At 36.3% G+C, this 23,556-nt stretch overlaps 1 protein-coding gene across 1 annotated transcript in view; it reads right to left on the reverse strand.

Annotated features, from left to right (window-relative positions):
* Window positions 1-23,556, reverse strand: part of KCNH7 (potassium voltage-gated channel subfamily H member 7) — a 253,766-nt gene that overhangs the window by 62,142 nt on the left and 168,068 nt on the right. The window contains exon 6 of the mRNA XM_082484494.1: window positions 19,940-20,154. Within this exon, the coding sequence (XP_082340620.1) occupies window positions 19,940-20,154 (215 nt within the window). The remainder of the gene's footprint in view (window positions 1-19,939; window positions 20,155-23,556) is intronic.

A 23,556-nucleotide genomic window follows, 5' to 3' on the forward strand; every position in this document is an offset into this window, starting at 1 on the left:
CTAGTTATTTGGGAGCAGTGTGAGTATACGTGGCAAGGGAACTGCTTCTTATAAAATCTAAATCAGTGTTCTCCTGCTGGATTTTTAGACAATGAAGGAAATAGATTAGACAACAAGAAAAATAAAGTTTACTTCACATGTTCTTGCAGTTGCTTGAAAATTGCAGCCAGTGTGCTTCACTCCAGAGCAACACATAATGTAAATTGGACTTAATTCTCTGAAATCTGGCTCCTATTCTCATTTTGATTACATTTATTCCTAGGTTGCTTTAGACTGAGTTAGGTGAAATTGAAGAGTAAAAAACCAAACCCACCAATTGGGCAAAATGAGGGAACAGCAGTATAAAAGTGATCATAGTAGAAATGAATGCAGACGCACACAACAGGAAGAGGCTGATTGACGGTTGTGTTTCATATGCATAATATGATATAGAACTTTACATTTCTGCATTGCTTACGCACATGCAATGGGAAGTGAAAACAAACATTCATAATGTAACTATTTTTGTTTGCCGGATCAAGAGAAAGAAGATGAGACTTCGTTTCTCATATAAAAAATATAACAGTTGCACATGCATAAAAAAGAGAAAACACATTATTGGGTTTCATATTGGCAGTTTCAACATATTCACCTCAATTGAATATGAGGTGAATTTATCCTTTTGCTGTTGTGTGACATCTTTGCAATGCTTGGGTACTGGTGTTGGCGAGTCTTGGCCATCTTGGCTAGATGGAAGACGTCAGTGTACTTTGCAATCCACTCAAAAGACTCTCCACTCGCTTAAAATAGATGTTGACAAATTCACTGTTAGTGAAAAGAAATTTTATTAACTTATCTCTTCTGGACAGTGAAACTCTCCTGAGAGTTTGGATTGTAAAACAGGTGGCTTAGGGAATTAAATGTTTTTAAGAGTAAGGAGCAGCACTGGGACGAGACTCAAGTATTGCAGTGTTAAAAAGTCTCTGAACCTTGGGACATGACATGATGAGAAAGCCAAGCTTCCTTGCATCTTACTAAAGAGAAGACTATAATGCTAAGTAGCAAAAGTCATACTAGCTGCAAGGGTTTTCTCTTAAAAAAATTCAACCTTGATGAAATACCATCTCACACTAGTTTAGCTGGTGAAAGAAGGAATGTATTTAACTGATGTGTTTTACAAGCAATATTAGGTCATAAGTTTTATTCTATTTATAATGAGAAAATGTCAGTTAAGTAAACTGTATTGTATTTTGACTTTGAGTAAAGAACCCTGATCTAAAATTCAACTTTTCCTGTGTGTTTTTGTTTATCCCATTCACTGTTAAACCAGCGCTGCTGCAAGTTAGAAGACTTTTCATTCAAACACCTTTTTTGACTCTGAGAATCTTGCTTCAGGTGTTTTACACAGATAGGGCTGGTGAACATCTGTTGCTCTTTTTAGGTTCATGTGTTCGCTTTCTAAGATCACAAGTTCAAGGTGGCACTTATTATAGAAGGGCTGCAACCAGATATGCAGAAAAATATGGAGTGAGATCAAAGTAACCGTCTTAAATTCACACAGTTTTAGACAGATTTATCTTTCTGAAGTGTTTGGTAGCTTTTAGTTTCTCAAAGATAACAGTAGTTCACTGAAATGGAAAGAAAAGATATTTAAGAAGAATGAAAATTTATTAATGGCTGCTGTTCCGTTAAGCAAAAGGAGAAAGGAAGCGTATGTAACAGAGGAACTATCATGTGATAATTAATTTAAAAAAATAAAAAAGATGCAGTAAACCTTTATCACTTTAAACTGGGTTACAGTGTTTGTGGTACTATCATTTTTTTTTGTCAGTTCTAACATCTTTCCCCTCAAGAAAACCTGCCTGGTACTGGGTAAAATTTCTGCCCTGTGTTGTGTTCTAAGGACCTTGTTTTGCATACTGTTTCTTGGTGAAGTGTCAAGGAGCCAAACTGGGCTGATGTACTTTGTAGACATTGGCCACATGCTTCACTGGATTGCTGGTTTGTGTAGGGGACTCTTATTATAGGCTGTGCAGCACCACATGCAGTAACAGCATTTCACACTTCTTGGAGAAATACAAAGATTCTTCCCTGTACAATTTCTTTTATAAAAAGAATATGTAGGCAAAATGCTAGGCAAAAGGTTGGGTGATCTGGGAATTATATTCTGGTCTCTGCCATTGAGTTTGTCGGTGATCTTAGGCAAGCTGACATTTAACCTCTCTAATTTCTGCGAAGTAGAGAGAATAATATTTACCTACTAAACTGAAAGCATCTTGCAAAGGATAATGAGTAGATGGCATTCATAGAAGCTGTTATGCAGCAGCAATGAGTTATCATTCTTACTGCTCTAAATTTAGTTGATGCTTTTTATTTTTACGATTAATTCACACAAATATTTGTCCTCTTCTTTTAATTTTGAATGAATAACTTAGTGGGGACACTTTCCAGTTTATTTTTATTTCCTGCATGAAAACACTTAATTCTTGTTATGCAAACTGTACCGTTTCAAGAGACTCATATTGCTATGTTTCACATGTATATTCATAAATTTTGTTCTGAGGCATTTTCTATCTAAATTTATTAAAGAATGCATATGCATACAGTAAAAACCAAAGAACTAGAAATGAAGTAAAGAAGGATAATAGTGTATTAATAAATCATAACAGAAATGATAAATGATAAGCCATCTGTTATGAATACCACAGTGAATTGTTAAAGAAGTACTCCTGTCAAACCATGGCACGGAGTCACAGTATGGTTTCCTAGCTCTTCTAGCACTGCATGAGAGCAAGTCTGGAGTAGGGTTATTACATGCTGGAAAATGGCTCTTCAAGCAACTGTAGAGCTACGTAAAGCACATAAACATGGAGAACAACCAGAAAGCATGCCTGATGATTTCAAGAAACACTGAATTAATTCTGTGAATTAATTGTGACTGCATGGACCAGATGCTATAAAACAAGTTATTCAGAAAGCTTTTGAGTAACCTGGTCTAGTGGAAGGTGTGCCTGCCTATGGCAGGGGGGTTGGAACTATATGACCTTTAGGTCTCTTCCAACCCAAACCATTCTATGATTCTATGACCTTTTGCACTTTTGCTAAGAATTCACAATATTTTTGTGCTGCATATTTCCAAACAGACAGGAGACACACGATTAACATACACTCACACAAACAATATGTAGCATATTCACAATCTAGGTAGACCTTTCATCATGGACAGAACTAATGCACATCTGGAAAATTTGAACAAAGAGCAATGTTTACAGGTGGCAAAATAAGAGGTATAAGCGGTGGGGAGGAAACCCAGCAGTTGTAAGGTAGATGGATACCAAATATATCTATGCAAAAGGTAGATGTGCAAAGGTTGATGGGTGCAAAGCTTAATAAATTATCTTTTCAGAAAGGTACTTTCCTATGTCTCATGACAAAGTGCATCTCAAATGAGCCATATATTTAAATGTTGTAGTTATATTCAGCACTAAATATTCTTTTGTCACTGCTGCTTTTGCCACAGATGAATTAAAGTAAAGCTTGTACTTACAAGGTTAGCTCTTGTATAGCAGCTTTCATGTTAAGAGAATTTAATAAACATTTAATAAAGCTCAAACTATAAATATAGTCCCAAATTACTTGGGGACTTTAAAATAAACATTTATCTCACCCATAAAACATCTTGTATAAAACTATGGAAGATGCTACCAGTCCAGTCTTTGAAATATAATGTTAAAATGATTTATTTCTGGGAAATACTATATGACATGAAAAAATATTATTTTGCCAATATCTTGCTGGGCTCAGTCCAATGCTAGGCGCACAGCCCTGACAGATGAATGGATGATCACTCCTGCATCTTTAAGTCAGGGAAGCTGTAGCAAATCTAGCAAAATGTCAGTTCCTTGTATGCTGAGAGACTTGAATATCTTTATTATTAGTGGAGATTGAAGAAACTTTAAAATTTCTCATTGTATAAAGTGTATTCAGCAGCCAAGATAGGAAATTTACATGAAAATGTAAACAAGATGGCAATAGAACCAGGGTAATTTTATTATAGACATCATTGTAGCCAGTTAAAAATAAGGGAAGGAATTTGGAAGAACTTTTGACTTTTCGTATCTTCTAATCCAAATACACTTCAAAGTTGAATCAGAAAGCCAGAATCATCCATACTTGTTATCTAAGTGTAACAATGGAAGGTGACTACATTAATGAAATGCAAAGCATGTGTTGTTTTCTCAAAGAACATAAGTAAGAGGAGACATGAGAACACTTATACCCTTCTCATTTTTATTGGAGGTTTCCATAGGTTATTAGGCCAGGTTAATGTCAATGACCTCTAAGTAATTTCACAAAAAATCAAAAGCTATTTGGATTAAAAATTTTTTCCAGCAGCATTTTTAACTCTGTACAAGTTTATCATTGGTGACTAGGGAATCAAGGAAGGTAGCATCTCCTAAGTTCAAGTAAAGCTAAGTCACTGTTCCTGTTTGCTCTCTGATGTAGCTCGTGGTGCAGAATGAACACTGCCAATATTATCCAAACCCCCTTAGATCTTGAGTACAATCTCTTCCTTCAAACAGGTAGTTTTGAACTTGTTTTCAGATCTTTATTAACAAGGCCGACAACAGTACTGAATAGGAAAAACGGGGAAAATAAAAGAAACGAGAAACGTGAAGCAGACACAGAAGCTAAAGCCATATTCCTGTAATAATTAACCTTTTATCATCTTAAGTCCAAATGATAACGCGGTTCAAAAAATGAAGCAGTATTCAGCTTTAAGTGAATATATGATTTTGCATTGGAGATTTTATTAGATTTGTGGAACTCTCTTCTCTTGATGTAACCTCTCCTGGCTATCTTTTCTCCTGGTTATTAGTTCTATTGAAGCCACCAAGCTGTAACTAGCAAGGACATCTCTTCCCTTTTCTTATCTATTCATACGCTTACCATGAGACTGCTACAGACTGGACCTCCTAAAGAGATCTCTCAATCTAAAAAGACCTAAAAATAAATAACACACAAGTATTACTGAGCAAATGGAAACCAAATCAACATTTGCTCCATGATGGTAGGCATAACCTAATTCCCCAGACTATAATGGCCTTTCATATTTCAGTCATCTTGATGATTGTCTTCCTTGACACTGACATGAACCTCTAATAAGTACTGAAAGAAAGCTGAAGTGCTATTGATTTAGCGCACCCCCCAAACACAACATTATACACTGCTTTCACACATCAGCATTAAAAGGCATTTTTAGATGTAAAAAATATTTTTACATGTTTTTCAAAGTATAGCTATTAAAGAACATCTTCTTAACCAAGAAATACTTATGGTGGGGAATGTTAATACTTGTCTTCTTGTTTTACACTTTTTTCTGTGTTAAGTGCTTTAAAATTATGTAGTATGACAATTTGTATATAATGCTGATACTTAACTTTCTCTAACAGACAGTTTGAAGTATACCCATGAGGTCTTATAACACAGTGTTTTAATGGCCTGTGTATTTTTTAAGTTGAGCTTTCATTAAAGAAAATCTGTTGCTGTGTGAAAATATGACTTGTCCTTGCCTGTCCTAAATGTTTCCCATTTGGGACTTCAGAAACAAGAGGATATAAACCTTTCTTATTTAAACAATGGGCTCAATATTTCTTTGTTTGCAGGGATAGAAATAGCACAATGGATTTTTTTTTTTTTTTGACTATGCCCACATATTCACCAAATGTAAATTCAGGCAGCCACTGAAAGAGCACTTTTGTTATTAATGGCTGAATCTGAAAAACTCAAAGCTTATCTGAGTGTATTTTATAATTTTTGTTTCAGAAGTCAATCTGCCACTAAATAAAGTTTTTTTGAGTTAGTCAAAGACAGGCTTTGTGGCATTCTCAACCTAACTGAAATGCAGAAACACTGGAAAGGTTTTTGGATGTTCAGTAAATTAATATCCTGGAGGAGCTGCAATCTGGTAGGCAATGAGATAGTGCAAAAGAAGAATAAAACGGGTAAGTTTTAAGTGGTATACAGAATCTATTTGATTTAGTGTTAAGTTATAATAAATGTCAAAAAAATTTCAGTGAAGCTGAATGTTAATGCTGTTTGGTGGTGTTAAAATTTAAGAAAAAGAAAAATTCTAACTGAGACCCAGACATAACCTCTTAATATACATTGTCATGAAATTTGCTAATTTGATATTGGAAAATCCACAGGAACAGAGACTGACATTGATTTAAAAAGGTCTTGTGCATCTATGGGTGTAACACTGCTGCTGGGACTGTTCAAGTTATGTTGCTTGAATTGTTCTATCTCTGCCTTAGGTAGTTTAGTTACAATTCCACCTTTGAGGTTTTTGATATGAATTCACTGGGACAGGTGAATATTTTGCTGCCTGCATACCTGCTTTCTGGTGCTCTGATTCCTCTTTAATCTCTTGCACTGTAATGTGTCCAATTTGTGTACCTGAAACTGCAAGCCTTTTCAGATTCAGTTCAGAGACTGTCATCTCAAGCCTACCTCAAAACACCTGTTTCAAATTGCTTGTTTTCTCCAAGAGAGAAGAGAAAAGCTGTTTTCCAGACTTTTGTGGGAAAGTCTTGTGGAAACAACACTGAACAAGTAATATGTTGCCAATACGGTTTTTCAAGGCTCTTTACTGTCCCTTGGGCTGAAGTTTTAACTTTTAAGTTTTCTGTAGCTTCAATGTTAATGCCACCGTGGTAGCAAGTTGTGTTTGAGCTGGAAAAGTAAGGTCTTTTAGAAGACACTCTAAAAATGATACAAATATATGAATTAGAGTGTATAATTGTAAAAGGGGGTAGATATATAAGGATCGGCCTGAACAGCAGAAAAGTGTTTACTTGATGTTTCTCCTTCTGTGTATCATAAATTTGTATTTTAATATTTTTAGAATTAAAAATGGTCTCTCCGTATATCTTTCTCCTCTGCTCTCCATATTTTCTATTTAGGGCTGTCATTATACTTATGAATGTGATGTTTAGATAAGCAATAATAATATTTAACATCATGTCATCTAAAAAATACAATGAAATAGAGAACAAATTTAAGAATTGATCCCATGGCTGAAACTCACACCCACACAGTATATGTATCCACCAGTGACATGACTCATCTGCATACAGTGATTAGGTTGATGCCTCGAAATTATAGTAGCTGTACTGAACAGTCACTAGACTCTCACAGTTGCCTCCACTAGCTATATAAATGTAATGACAACCATGAACAGTGAAATCTCCAGACATTTAATAGTACATCAGAGATCTCAACCAATATCACAACACAAAGCAAAGCAGTAGGCCTTATTATCAGTTAATTTGACCTTCCACGTGAAGAGAATTATCATTGCTCTTAAAAATTTACAAAGATTCCTCAAGAAATGTTGTCCAATTAGCCTCCATTTGATAGAGTAGCATCCTTCCTCGGTGATGATGAAAACTTCCAAATCTGACTTGGATTTGAGAGGATTGGGACTTCCTGGGAGTGCTGAGCACTTTACAGGACTGAGGCCATGATATGCCACATTTTCATAAGACTATCAAATAATTAGGTAAATATATTCAGCTGAAGATATTTAAATATACAGTAGCACAAAATCTTCAAATTGTCAAAGGAAGTTATGCATGCCATGAGATTAAAGCAGTAGAACAGCTTTCTTCTCATGTTTGTTCAGTAAAATTGTGCAGGTTTCATGGAAAAATATAGTTCTGTGGATGTTAGTGTCAAACAAAATTACTTCACCAAACTGGAATACATGTAATAATTTAGAAAAATCACTATCTCTTACCTATCATTTATTTTCTCATGAAGATAGATAGTAAAAGAGAGAAAGTATTTTTATAATTCATTTTCCATGAAAAAATTAAGAAATGGCTTATAGATCTTAAACCTCAGGAGCCTCTTCCTGACACTTAGTGTGTAATTACTTTCATATTAGTGGGTAACGCATCATCAGAGCAACACTTAGAAGCATACAGATTTATCGAGTGTGCTTTACTGAACTTTAAATCTTAAATTTGTGATGTGGAGATTATTGAAGAAGGAGATATTAACAACTGAATATTTTTAGCAAATGTTAATACCAGAATATGTATTAAAAATTGTGTAACTCTCTTCTTTAAAATTCACTATGAGGTGTTATTTCAGAAGACAGAAAATGCTATCCTTCAAAACGCTCAGGAGTTTGTGATTTATTTGTTGCTTTTCTGGCAACACTAAGCTGTTAAGAAGCATTTACATGTCTGACAACAAAACATCAAGGGTCACATTTGTAATAAGGGCTTAAATTATCGCAGTGGTTTTTAGTCACACAAGAGATATTTTCTATCATTTGTTCATGGCATGACGACAAAACAAAGTACATTTTGTGCTTGTTGATGTTATCGTGTTTTCCTCACAATATTTATGAAAAATATATCTTTCATTATTATCCATTTAGACTGGTTTGCTAGCTGCCAAACATTTTGATGCAGCTAAAGAAGAGCATAAAAGCTGTAAGAATATCTGAAGTGCATGGAGTGAAAATGAAGGAACTACATTCATAGTTTGGTTCTATGATTAAAGTACTTACTGACGTAACGGCCAGGAGTAAAGGAGAAAAGAAGAAAAGACCCTTGTGAATACATTCATATTTGTTTAACCTTCAGTTTCATGGTATTTTTTTTTCCATAGTCAGCAAAATAAGCAAACTTTAGTTTCTAGAAAATTGTATTTTGTAATTAGACCCCTTAGTGTTTAAAACAGTGTGAACTGCAATTCAAACTTCTTTGGTAGCTGGTGAAAAGCTTAATTTGGAAATGTCCATCTCCCCTGTGGATCTCCAGTGCTTATACCTTATGAGCATATGCCAGCCTGGTTCACTTAAAGGAGACGTTTCGTCTTAGCGTTCTGCCTAGGTATCTCTCTTCACACCACTTCTAGGAAACTTTAGTGCACTACCCAACCTTCTACCAAATTTGGTCAGTAAAATTCCAACCAAAAAGCCATTTGGCAAGGGGAGATGGAATAGATTGCATACAAATGTACATACAATGTGATGTTACAAATCATATTTCACTAGCAAAACCAACCTATAAAAGCATGATCCAGATTTCTGCAGCTATCCATTCAATTAATACTGGTTAGGCAGAGAAAAAGGTCGGAGTTGTGACCATGGTGAACTGAGCAGACAAAATTGTCTTTCCTCAGTCAGTAACTGTATCTTACATTAGACATTTTTCTTTTTTTCCAATGTAAAAATATATTTTAGTTTAGGGGAATTGTGGCAAGACATGGTAGGACCTTCATGATGATTCTTCACTAGCTACTGTGGTGCTCTAACAAAAATATTGCGATAGCACAGCATCAGTGAGCCAAAAATAACTCCTTGAGAAGCTCTACCTTGCCTGTGTTATGCTAAATGAAGCTCATGCTCAGGAGACACCAGGACCATTTATTTATGGATTTAACCAGGGAGATACAGGAATCTTTTTGGTACTATGGCTGATCACATGAATGATTGCAGGCATCAAAAACTCAATCAGTGAAAAAAATGCCAAGGATAGAAGCCTGACTGTAACTTTAATGCTCTTAATGTTCTTTGTTTTCTAGATATATTGATGTATTTATCGCACTGTGTAAAGAGCAGAATGGGTCCTTCACTATTGCAGTTTCCTTAGCTTACTTGATATTATATGTGTAAAGAAAAGAGGAAATAGACAGTGTAATATATCTGGAAATTACTATCCTATACAAAATTATTTTTCAAGTTTTGTTTGAAAACCTGGAAGGAGGGTGCAGTCTGCATTCTATCCTAAAAAAATTCATCAAAATAAATTAGCTGGCCTCTAACAAGTTCTACAGGATGATGATGAACTGCAGGCACTGATTTCTAGCTCACTTCCAAATCCAGCAACTAATATCATTAGAGACTAAGCTGCAGCAAAAGGTGTTACTCTCCTTTGATTATTGTCTTACATTGTTAACCCAACTACAAATCCAGTGAAACTAAACTTCTCCAAACAGAACAGATTGGTACAGATGTGATATCATACCATACAGCAGTTCTTTTGTTTCAAAGGAGAGTAGGGTTTTTTTTGTAATTAATAGAATTCCTTTAGAAAGTGGAACATTTTCAAAGAAGATGGATACTTAGATTAAAAAAAAAATGCAAAGCTGTGAGATAAAAAACTTGTCCTCCCATTTAATAAACATTTCTCATTGATTAGTAATAGTATGCTGAACAGACTGTCTGGAGCTGAACGTACCTTCTCATGCCAGCTTCCAATATATTAAAGGAAAAGTAGTTACTGTAGTTTTCATATTAAAAAGATGCAATGACTTAAAGTAAAATTGGCAATTCTTTGAATAAAAAAACTTATGTTTAAAAATACACCTAAAATACCTTAAAGACAATTCCATCATGTGCTACAATGGAAGATTTATTCAACTGTCAAAGAAAAACAGGCTTATCTAAGATAGATCTAATACAAGGCCACCTTGATATCAGGAAGAAGAAATCCTTTGAGTTCTGTATGTACTATATCGACTAAATATGCAAATTAGGTACTTTATTTCAGATCAATTTGAATTTTATTGTATATTTCTGCACTCTAGATGGCTTGAACTAACCATTTTTAATAAATATTTTCTAGACATTTTTGTTGTGCTATGCTCATTAATTTTATGCTCAGTATTACCTGTACCACCTATAAAGCTCAATAAATGCTTTGCCACTACATTGTGCCACACTGATTAGCACACTACTTCATAAACATAAGACTTGTGTTTCAATGACCCTTTGATTTTTGATTCATACAGCTGGTTCCTGATTTTTTCCTTACTGTGATTTTATTGATATTTCAATATAATTTAAGGAATGTTCCCCCTATTTTTTTTTATTTGAAAAGCATTGTCTCTGAACTATTCTGGGTACACATTTCTCTATTGATCCTTTTGCCAGCAACAAGCTGAAAACGTTATCCAAGTTCTAACACCTGACACATAAAAGATAAGACCGACCATCTCATTATTAATTTTGAGGGCATTCAGAATTCATCATACAACATACAGTGCTGAGTGGGCTTAATGGTCTTTGCTTTTTCTTACTGTTTCTAACACTATGAATAAAATTCCAAACCCTGACCAGAAAATATTTTCCTCGACTGCCAATACATCGAAACCAACCAATCCACATGCTTCTCTCCTACACCCTGCCCCAGCCAAAAGAATAATAATAGCCTTGCTGCTGTTTCTCCTTTATATGCTTTAGCCTACCTGGTTTCTAATCAGTAGCATAAGATAACTGCTTTATAATTATCACGTTATACCATAACCTTACTAGCTGCAAATTGCAGGAACTTTCTGCTCTCACATTTAGTTTATTCATCAATTTCTCTCATTAGTGATGTGCAGGAACTTAACTATTTCATTGAAAAGTTCTTTCAAATTACTCACCACTTTTTAACTTTGTGTATTAGCTACTATTATGCTGAAAGGGAAACTCGTTACTTGCAAGAAATTAATATTAAATTGTTAGCTGAACATACCTGCATTTTTTGTCTGATGAAAATGACTCCTAATAGGGGTGAATATGTAGTTTCAGGTAAATGCTAAATATTGCCTGCTTAGGTTATGGCATTTTGTGGCTAGATCCAACATTTGTACCACAGTGCATACCTGTGAGATGTCTGGCGCTAGAACAGATATCAGAATCCGGACCGTTTGAGGGTAAGGGCACTCAGGGAGGGAGGGATTCCTGAGTCTGAGTCCCTGCTGCCCAGGGTTATTTCTGTGAATTTTTTAACAGATGGTCATTTATGTAAGATAAGTAACAGACAAATTACTCTGGGACTACAACCCAGGACTGCCTCTTTCTAATTGAGTACCCTAAATGTTAGATACACCAGCAATGTTCCTTGTAAAACGCCAGCTTTCTGGCCCATGAGATCCACAGCTTTCTGCCCTCTTACCTCCCTCTTTCTTCACACCAGTTGCTATTGCAGTCTATCACGGGGTGATTTTCTCTGGGAAAACATACGCTTATGCTGACCTAAACATAGAAACTATTTCCTGAGTTAACACGGTAACCACCTGATTCTGATCTAAAATGCTGTTTTGAGTGGGAGGTTGGGCTAGATGGCCTCTAGAGGTCTCTTCCACACTAAGTTTTTGTATGGTTCTAAGGTTACGTGAAAGAGAGGCTGTGATTCCTTTCATGGCTGTTTTCATAGAATCATAGAATGGTTTAGGTTGGAACAGACCTTAAAGATCATTTGGTTCCAACCCCCTGCAGTGGGCAAGGACACCTTCCATTGGACCTGGTTGCTCAGACCCGATACAACCCTGCCTTGAACACTTCCAGGGATGGGGCATCCACAACTTCCCTGGGAAACCTGTTCCAGTGTCTCACCACCCTCAGAGTGAAAAATTTCTTCCTGCTATGTACTCTAAATCTACCCTTTTCCAGTTTGAAGCCATTACCCCTCATCCTATCACTACATGCCCCTGTAAAAAGTCCCTCTCCAGCTTTCCTGTAGGTGCACTTCAGACACTGGAAGGCTGCTAAAAGGTCTCCCTGGAATCTTCCCCAGGCTGAACAACCCTAACTCTCTCAGTCTGTCTTCATAGCAGAGGTGTTCCAACCCTCTGATCATCTTTGTGTCACTCCTCTGGACCTGCTCCAACAGGTCCATATCCTTCTTATCCTTCTGTGCTCCAGAGCTGGACACGGTACTCCAGGTGGGGTCTCACAAGAGCGGAGTAAAAGGGGAGAATCACCTCCCTTGACCTGCTGGCCACGCTTCTTTTGATGCAGCCCAGGATATGGTTGGCCTTTTGGGCTGTGAGTGCACATTGCCAGCTCACGTTGAGCTTTTCATCCACCAACACCCCCAAGTCCCTCTCCTCAGGGCTGCTTTTGATCCATTTTCCACCCAGCCTGTGTCTGTGCATGGGATTGCCCTGACCCATGTACAGGACCTTGCCCTTGGTCTTGTTGAACTTCATGAGGTTGGTATGGGACCACCTCTCAAGCCCGTCAAGGGCCCTCTGGATGGCATCCCTTCCCTCCATCATGTTGACTGCTCCACACGGCTTTGTGTCATCGGCAAACTTGCTGAGGGTGCACTCAATCCCAACATCTATATTGCCAACAAAGATGTTAAATAGTACTGGTCCCAGTACTGACCCCTGAGGAACACCACTTGTCACTGGTTTCCATTTGGACATCGAGCCGTTGACTGCAACTCTTTGAGTGCAGCCATCCAGCCTGTTCCTTATCCACCGAGTGTTCCATCCATCAAATCCATGTCTCTCCAATTTAGAGACCAGGATGTTGTGCGGGACATTGTCAAATGCTTTGCGCAAGTCCAGGTAGATGACATCTGTTGCTCTCCTCTTATCCACCACCAGTGTATTCCCTTTGTAGAAGACCACCAAATTTGTCAGGCACGATTTGTCCTTAGTGAAGCTGAGTTGGCTGCCACCAATCACCTTCTTAGTTTTAAGGCAACTCTAACTGCATATGTGAAAGGTATTATTTCAGGCTGTGCATGGCAAGTGGATCAGAGGACTGTTCTCTGGATCTTAGTGGGGCTTGACAGGGGCTAAGCAGGGGGTTTACTTCTTGTAGTTCATGGTGGGACAGTTCTGCTGGGTGTCAAAACTTGGTTTCAACTGAATAACCTTCCAAATTTAGAAATTTCCAAGGTCAGTCCACCATGAAGTGAGAGTTTGAGGGTTTAGAGCTCTAGTCTAGAGAAATGAGGTTTGCCTAAGTGCTGCCTACACCTTGGTTTTGATAATTTTTATTTGCTTTGTAGGGCTTTAGTTCTTACACCCTCAACATAATCATCAAATTCATTATTTTCAGAACAAACTACAATGCAGTCTGAAAGCCCACGTCCACCTATTTTCCTCCATTTATTAGCATCAAAAGAAGAATGTTGCTTTGGAAAATGATCCAGTATTAAAAAAAATCATATGCTCCATTTCATGTTAGCATCACAGAACAGATCACTGAGTGTTTGATTCAAGGCAGTAACAAGAAAGAGACTATACAAAACATTGATTACTTGAAAGTGTAATTCATAGAAGATGCTGGATACTTTTTCCCAACTCTGTAAAATCAGGCAATCCCTTTTTCAGAAGAGCAGATCTTGGGGGAAGGACATGGACTAATTAAGGATGCATCCAGGTTACATGTTTCAAAGCAGCTGGGCTTTCCGACTGCTCCATTTCTACCATATGTTGTGAAATCTTCTCAAAACACTGCAGCAGTTCGGATGCCTTAACCTATTCAGCTGTCACGAAGAGAAGAGGGTCTACTGGAAGGAAGGATTATTTTATCTTTCACAATTGCTGTAAATCTGTAAATATATTGGCCATTTTATTATGTGATGCAATAGCAAATAATTCCAATGAGAATGCTATGTTTCCTTCTGAAACTGATCAAAGCAGGGCTTTATTTTCTGCTTCCATGCACTTTGTATAGCTACTTGCTCTGGTGCAAAAGAGCCTACTCTCCAGTTTTGGTGATATCTTTGCACAGTATAAATGACTACTCTGAGACTGGATTATTTTTATTGTTTTTACCATCACCATGATGTTTTCTGCATTACTTCTTTGCACACACAGTGTGTCACACCTTCTAAATGACAAAGAAATTACACACATTTATACTATTTCTATAAGTACATCTACAGTAATTATGAAGCCTAATTATATAATGACAATAAAAGATGAAATCTTATTCCATGAAGGTACTAAGTATGATTGTAAATGAAGAGAATAATTCCTGCATGAACTACGTCAATTGATCATTGAGAACTGGAATAGCAAATAACAGAAAAAAGACAATTCCCACTTCAGCAGAAACCAATAATTTAAACTTTCTATACAGTAACTAGGGAATGCTGGCTCTGCTTACCTAAAATTTCATTATTATATGTATGTCTTGCTGTGTAACTGGAAGACATATCAAAATTGTTTCACCTTAATTCAGAATTTTCTGCTTTATGTCAGCTTGTGTTGCAAAATGAACTGCCTTGAAATGTTGTTTGTGTGTGAGTTATTGCATGATGTTGTAAACAGCGCAGTGTGTCAGCTGAATCAGACTGCTGAAAATGTATAGATCAATAATTTGGTTTATTTTTAGGTCTTATATTGCCCTTCCTTGTCCTAGATGCTGCTAGTCTTCTTTTACCCTGAAAACCTGAAGGTCAGTTTGAAGTCGTGATCATATAATAGTTCTTTTTATATCAACAGCTGGGTCTGGCCTTCGGGGATATTCTTACTTATTTCTTAATCTTTGGGGGCTGAGAGAATAGAGTCTGGCCAGATTACAAAAACATGCAGTGAAACTACAAGGTCTATCACTTCATATGCAACCCTCTTCACTGAGGGTTTCATTTTTGGAAGAGCTGTGGGTGTTCAGCATGTCTGCAAATCAGATTACAATCTTCCAATCAATCATGTAGCCTGTCAAAGTATGTATTTAACATTTGATCAGATATAACCAGTTTGGGTATATATTTTTCCTACAGGTGAATGGAGGATGAAACTCTTTTGAAAAGTGTTATTTACAAGGTTTAAAGATCATAGAGTTTTACCTTCCTGTAAGTCAGTTATTGAGACAAATCGTAAACAACAGATACATATGGGGTCTTTCAATCCCATGCTATATCTCAACAGACTGATGAAGTTCAAGGGGATCAATAATCTCTAAACATTAATGCTCAGGGGCTACAAAATAGCTTTTCTTAAACAACACAATAAGGAGACCAGTAATTTATAAGTTTATTAACTGGGCTACCTATTTTTTGTTGCCAGTGTTAATTTATGGGTATTCAGGAATTGTCTCTTTTATTTGAAAATAAGCAAAGGTACTGACTATTCTAATCTTCATGATTAGAAGATAATCTTCTGAGTCTGTTCACAACACAGTTCACATCTTTCGAGCCATACGGCAATGGGAAATGGATGTGTAAATAGATTTAAAATAAACAAGTATTTAAACAAACGATAAAATTGCTTACTATTGCACCTCTACACGCTGTAATTTTAAGGCCATAAGTCCCCCTTATGAATTAATCAAAAATGTTAAGGGACAGATATCAAATTTTTGCCCCACCGCTTTCTTTAATAAAAGTCTACTTTTTGTGCCCCTGGGAAGACTTGTCTGTTTCTAACAATCAGTGTCAGGACCCAAACCAAACCTGTCAGTGCAAAAGAGGGCAGAAATTGGACTGCTCCCCTGAAGAGACTGTAAAAAACAAAAGAACAATGGAAAAAAGTAAGTTGAGACTCTTCTAGAAGACAGTCTAGTTTAACACCTCTGGAAATTATAATGTGAAACATTCAAAAAGTGTAGTAAAGTGGAATGGAAATGTAAATTTAATTTTAGTGACAAATATCTACATTGGGGTATGACAATGCCAGTTTTTCAATAAGGGCTATTCCTTTGAGCAAAAGTCAATGTTATGCAGAAACATGCATCCAGAAGGTGTTATGCTACTCTGCATTACAGAAGGAGTTTTTATCACTGAAGACCCAGGTGAAGGGCCAAGAAACTGGAGTATTTACTTATTCAGGACCATTACATGTGCAGCACTTCACTGCAAGCTGTATCTTAAGCCAATTTTCATCTCTACATAATGTCATGAACACTTCTGTTAAGAAGTAAGACAATATTGGAAGGGTCTTTGCAATAGAATTTATAAGCTAGCTCTTTTTGAAGACATTTATTTATTTCTATTACTTAAAAGGTAAGATGCTGAGGATTTTACTTATTCAGTTATTAAATTCTGTACTGAAATCTTGTTTTGTCTACCTGTATTTCAAAGTTGATATTTTTCACTCAAAGTATCAACCACTGTTCCACAACATATTCTGTTCTTTCTGAAATGATTTTCTAAACTTTATTCTCCCATCTGGTCCTAATTTATTCCACTAAAATCTTACTGCTTAAGTATCTCACTTGTCTTTAAATGCTTTCTGAAAGTGTATCACTTCCTCTAAACACAATGGCCATGACTCTTTTATTTATTTTTTTCATTCTTCTTCCTCTATCTTGTGAAGGTAGGTAGCTATGTGCCACCCCCTCCTTTTTCACTGTCTTCGCTGCCTGAATTACTTCTCGAGCTTGTGGATGCGATAGAAGTCATACAGCTGTTATCTCTGGAAAGAAGAACTTGTTCTTGTGTCCTGTGATGCTGATACTTGGTTTGATATTATTGATGCATGAGCAAGAATCCAGAGTGCAGTGATGCAACTGTGAGGTTCACTGATACCTTAGTGTGTTGCATACCAGACTCCATATCTCTATATTTTGAGTTGCACAGTGAGAGGAGCCACAGTAGCGGAAATGTCAGGTTATAGCAGCAGGACCAAATTTCTCAGCAAAGCTGAGGAAAGGGAGAGAGATACACAATAAGGAGTACAAAGAGAGAGATGGATGGATGTTTGAATAGTGCAACATGTGACTGGAAGTGGCTTTCCACGTCACTAAATCCTTCAATCCCAGAAAAGCACATCGTGTTATCTGTCCCTTTTCTACATTTCTCAGGCTCTGTCTAATGATATTTGGAATTCTTGCCCTAACTTCTTTTATTAGAAGACTATTTCAGAATGCCACTACTCTGGTTAAGGGTGACCTTTTAACTTGCCATGGCCATTTTATACTCATTTGCTCTTTTAATGATATTGTCCCATAGATTAAATAAGTTATATTGCCCTCTACGTTTTTGATGCTGTTCACAGATTTATGTATCAGAAGACTGTGCCAATATGAGCATATCCTAATTATCTCATCTGATGTTTCTACCATATTCTATTCTCAAGACTCTGCTCAAACCTTCCAAAACACTTTTGCACTATTCTACAGATGCAAAATGGATCTATGGGCTTATGAAAAGTTTTACAAAGAAATTCACAGGCAGACATGCAGCAGAACCTTCGAAATGCTGATTCTTATAAAACATTGAAATCACTGGGGATTAGAAACATAAACAGGATTAAAACTAGCCATTTTCATCTTCTAAATGTCTATTTCTAATCTAATTAATGAATAACTAGCTCACTAGATCTTTGACTACTGAGTTCAGTAGACATACATTTATTTATACCTCTTAGGAGTTTCTCCTTGTACTTAATCCTAGAGTTTAGGCTGCAGCAGCAACTAAAAATGTTGATAACTGAATATAATAAGAGAAAAAGGAACAGCTGGGGGGAATCCTTTCCAATTATGATGAATAGTATATTATCAAAGTTTGCTACACAAATTGTACCCTGCACATTGGTTGATACAGTTCTAGGAAAGGATATAAACCAATGTCAAATTAAATTGGAAGTCTTTTGTGAAGTGTGAAGATTTTATAGAGCATTTCAAATTTAATTTTGAATTTAGTTAGTATCAATGTTCCTGGAAGGTGTAGCTGATCCAAGCAATTTCTGTTGGACCTTTTCATAATATCTAAGTTGTTTGGAGTATAAACATAGATTTATTATTTTTTTTATTTTTCCCCATAACAGTGTCATTAGTACGTAGCAACTTGGCACTCTGTCACTAATTAGCCAGTCAAAATTTTGAGAAAAAAAAACCCCAAAACTAAAACAAACCCAAACAATCAAGCTTGACTTATGCTTACATAACTTATAAAAATTAGTCTTTTTAATGTAACTTTACTTTTTTCCATATTGCCTGTGAAAATATTTCTATGTATAACTACTATGAATAATTTAATACGTATCAAAATGGATCCAGAAGAGATTCAATCTTTGACAACTGACCAGGGAAGAAAGTACAATGGTTGCAGCTCCAAGTTAGCTATCAAAGACAAAATATTTGAAAGATAAAAATCCAATTACTTTTTAGGCACTAACTGATCTCAAGATAGAACGAATAGAACTTTTATCTCTATTTGTCTAGGAGGGTGTACAATACATTCCTTTATATAACTGTCAAAGGGAGTAGGCACATGGACAATATCTGGCATAGAACCAATGTAGAGGAGCCGCAGCCTGGTCTATGGAAGGCAGGTCAGCAGTAAGTCAAAAGCTACTCTTGGCAAGATCTTCCTTATGGAATCTCAATATGCATTCTAATACAAAGCACTTCTAACCTCTTTCAGTCTGTTAGTGGACGTGCATTTAAAGGCCGAACCTCTGCTTACTAAGACTATAAAAGTTATGTGGGATGCTGTCATGTATTAATATTATTTTTCAGTATATTGCACATTGGTAGTATGTTCTTGCCAATCTCCATAGGACATTATAACACAAATGTAATAACGATACTGAATTTAGCTGAAAACTTCTGTTGCCTTCAGAGGGCACTGTATCTGTCTTAGAGTGAAGAAATATGCTATCTTTAATTGTTTTCAGTTTTGTTTCAATTGTATGCCTCATTCCCAGTTATGACAGAATATATCATGCATCCAGTCCAAATATATATGCTTTTAATTTAAACAGCCTTTTTGATATAAACATATGGAAAACATATCCACAGGAAAGAGCATTATGAAAAGCCAAAGAGCTAAAACAGAAATTACAAGACCTAACTATGATACTTATAGCAGTGGCACAATCCCCTATCATTTTTGTCGTGTTTTGCCTTGCACTAATCAGCAACTCATAAAGCTGAGAAAAAGAAAAAAGAATGAAAGTAACATTTACGACTGACAGGAATCACTGAAATCAGTGGATTTATTTGGGGCACTTAGTGCATACTACAGCTTTTTTCCATTGAAAAATAGAGAGCCGAAGGGTTTTGTTTGTTAGCAGTATCATCTAATGTTGTAAACTACCTCATGTGTGACTGAACTGGAGGTAAAGCAAGTAATGGCTCAAACCCTTCAAATTGCCTTGGAGATACCCAAATCATTCATGAAAAGAGTAACAATCTATTGAATACACTGATAACTGGCTCCACAAAACTGAAAAGGAGCTAAAATAATGGATATTACCTTACCTGGGTAACTTTCTCTGTTACATTGTGCGTTCGGTCTTTCACCTTAGGTGCAATAATTGCTTTCTCCGAAGAAGGAGGAGATGAAGATTTTTTTTCACTTTTGATATCTGAAAAGTTCAGTGTGAGTTGAGGAATTTTGTTGATTGTACTGTATTTGTTGAGATTTGAATCCGATGTGGATCCCAACAGACTTGACTTGATATGATTAAAAGGCCCTGAAAAATCAGAACATGTATTTTAGTATTTGACAAATGTAGAGAAATAAGTTATCATTGATGTTTAAGTGGGATATGTTAAAAGGGTAGTTAAAAACTATTTTTCACTACACTACTTGTTAATAGTAAAAAGAATCTACTCTATTGCTAATAAGAATCAAATCTAGTGTTGAATGTAAATATGACATTTCCTTTACATATAGCCCCCAATATTTTTTATAAAGTCAGTGGATTGCAAAGCACATAATGCATCCATCCTTACTTGTTTTCATGTTACTGGGTATGCTGGTATGATCCACTATAATTCTGGATGAATATAGAGACTATATTCTCATTTGTTTATAAAAGTGGAAACAGGACACATGGTTATATAAGGATATCTGGACTGAGCAAAGGCTCTATTATCACATCTGTACGGTTGCTCAGGTTTACATGATAGTTAAAAAATACCTTTTGGTAAACTGGAGAATTGAGTAGACCCCTGCTCTACCCCTGTTGACTCATCAAGTAACTCCATATTTAATCAGTGGACATATTAACCTAACATTGTCCAAAAAGCATTTAATTTTGGAGTATCACAAACTCACAAAATTTATTTCTTCAATTGTTATTACCAATGAAATATTGAAAACAATAAGGATAACCATATGTAAAATATTAATGGAGTATTTAATATACTCTTAAACATCTTATAATACTTTAGTGCATCATGACAGATAAAAAATAAGGAGTTTGTATACTTCATGAGGTACATATCCATTATAATTATTATTTTCAATACTGGACAGTTCTTTGGACAAGAAAGCAATATAACTGATCACTATATTGTTTTGTACTGTCATCATAAAGTTGGTCCAGAAGCCAAAAATATTCACAGTAAGGAAAATTTGCTTTCGCAAATAATACTGGAAAAAAGAACTATAAAGACATTTAGACAGTGAGAGCAAGATCTCATTATGGATTTAAGAAAAAAATCCAGGTCTTGCAGTTAGTAGCACTGTATCTAAAGTGTGGGATTAAAGGGTATTTCTCAGATCCACATGACACACTTACTACATCCTAATTGTATTATGGGCAACAATGTGATGTTTTTTCTTCTACTGTTTTGGAGGGATTTTGTCTTCCTCGGAGGGAAACAAGAACAAGTGCTATGATTCAGGAACAGCCAATGGGACAGGATTAGGCCTGTGGGGTAAATTGCAGAGTCAACAGTGGAGCAGCTGGATTGTATTTGCAATGTGTGAACGAGTGAAATTCAAAGCAACCAGCTGCCTGGAGATAGCTGTGGGGAAATGCTTCAGGCAGTGCTGAATTCTATTGTTTTTTCTTTTTTGGTAAAGTTCTTTAAGTGAGGGCTGGTCTTCCCTCACACCTGACTGAGAACGTGTGCTGAAGAACTGGAATTTAACTTGCTTTCTTAGCTTAAAAGGATTTATACACGTGCTTCCTACTTCTTAAACTCATGCTAATTATATGTTAATCTGGTCCAGAGATAGAAATCCTCTACTATTCCATTTCAATTTGTGCAAAAAGGAATTCAGGATGACAAGGGAGGGCACCATGCTGTAACAGTTCGGGTGCCCCCCGGGAGAGAGCAATCTGGTGGTTCTGCTCTCAAGACTTTCTGTATTTTGTCCAAAGATCATTTGATGCAAGATAAACAAAAAATTGTGGGTGAGTGCTCTAACCACTAAACTACAAATCAGTCTTTTTCTCCTTAGACAAATGAACTTAGTATATTCTTTGTGGAACAGCTTCACTGGAAAAAGGAAGAAAGGATTACCTTTCTCCCACAAGGAATGCTAAAAAGCTTGGTACTGAGGACACTACCAAAGAATTGGAATCTTTCACATCATCTACATGGGTAGAATATTAAAAAGTGGTGTTCAAGACAAATCAGGGCTCACAATCTCCTCACAAATCAGTGAAGTGGCTAATCTGGCTGGCATCTGCTACATAAGCATGGTCAGACTGCAGTTTTTCATCTCTACTTCCCCACATAGTTGTAGCAATTAACACTTTTTGGATATTGAGTAGGCTTAGACATGAGTGGGCTATCACATTGGGGCCATTTTTCAGGTGAACAAGATTATTGATACCTAAGGAACTCAAAGGCAAGAGAAAACTAAGGGAGCTTATGTAAATCCATGGTTAGATAATAAGTAAGATTTTTTCTTTATAGTAACTCTACAGATGCTTAAATTGCATTGAAGTTTCTCTTTCTGGTATTTAAATCTTTTATTTCTTCTGGTCCAAAGGGAATTACTTTGTCGCTACCTAAGACTCATGCCCTAGCATGTGATATTAGTCTTGTTTGCACATGAGAATAAAACCTTCCTTTTTTATCCACCTTCTTTGCCTTTAGAAAGTGGTGAAAGGTATATATGTACCTCATTGATAATGGTAATTAATTGAAAGACATCAATCACTAGCTTAAGTACAGCCCAGGCTAGCAGCAACTGAGCTGATACTTGACAGCTGGTGTACCTTTGCCTATACTCTCATAGCAGGAAGCAGAAAAAGAGGGCCATAACAAATCACAATCACAATTGACAGTAATTGGCACCCTGATCGACAGTTTCAGCAGAGTGGCCAAGAATTGAATAAGCAGGGAGAATGACATGCTTCTACCTACCCTACAAAGGAGATTCTTTAAGGTTAAGTTTGAGCTCCCCTTTTTATGGTAGGATTCCATTGTCTCTTGCTTATGCAATGCATTCAGAAATGATTTCACTCTCCTGAGCTGTCAATCCATCATCTTTCACCAGCAGTAAACACATTTATAAAAGTTGTTTTACGGTACAGAGACTGCATTTTTTTCCCCAAGATTTTGCCAACATATACATGAAGCAAATGCAATGATTTTGTACTCCACGAGTTGCTTTACAGAATCTAGGTCATGCACTGCATGCAGTTCATAGAGGAGACTTTACCAGGTACGCACACTTTTTGCATCATGCATGAAGTCACAAACCAGTTTTCAGACATAGCTACAAATACTGCAATTAAACTGAACACTTCAGTAATTGTTTTCTAGAAATGGAGGAAGTCACTTAAGAATTATGTTCAAATTGCTTCTAAAAGATGTAGCTCAGTGCTGGTGAATAGAAACAATTTTGTAATTGCACTAAATATTATTTAAACATGAAATTGGCAATGAAGTTCATGCATGCACATTTTAATACTACAGGAAGCTTCAAACCATACCCCCTGCCATCCAGGAACGTGAAACTAGTTTTAAGGAGACAAAAGAGGAATAAGTGAAGATACTTCCATAAGGCTCCTGATTACCAATTATTTTATTTTTTAGAAAGTTAACTGGAAACTAAGCACCATATGACAATAGATTGTTTGTTAGTGCCCCCCCCAAATATACATCCTTTCACAGGTAAAACTCCTGGT

Source organism: Vanellus vanellus, assembly GCF_965231255.1.
Source record: "Vanellus vanellus genome assembly, chromosome: 5".
Lineage (NCBI taxonomy): Eukaryota > Metazoa > Chordata > Aves > Charadriiformes > Charadriidae > Vanellus > Vanellus vanellus.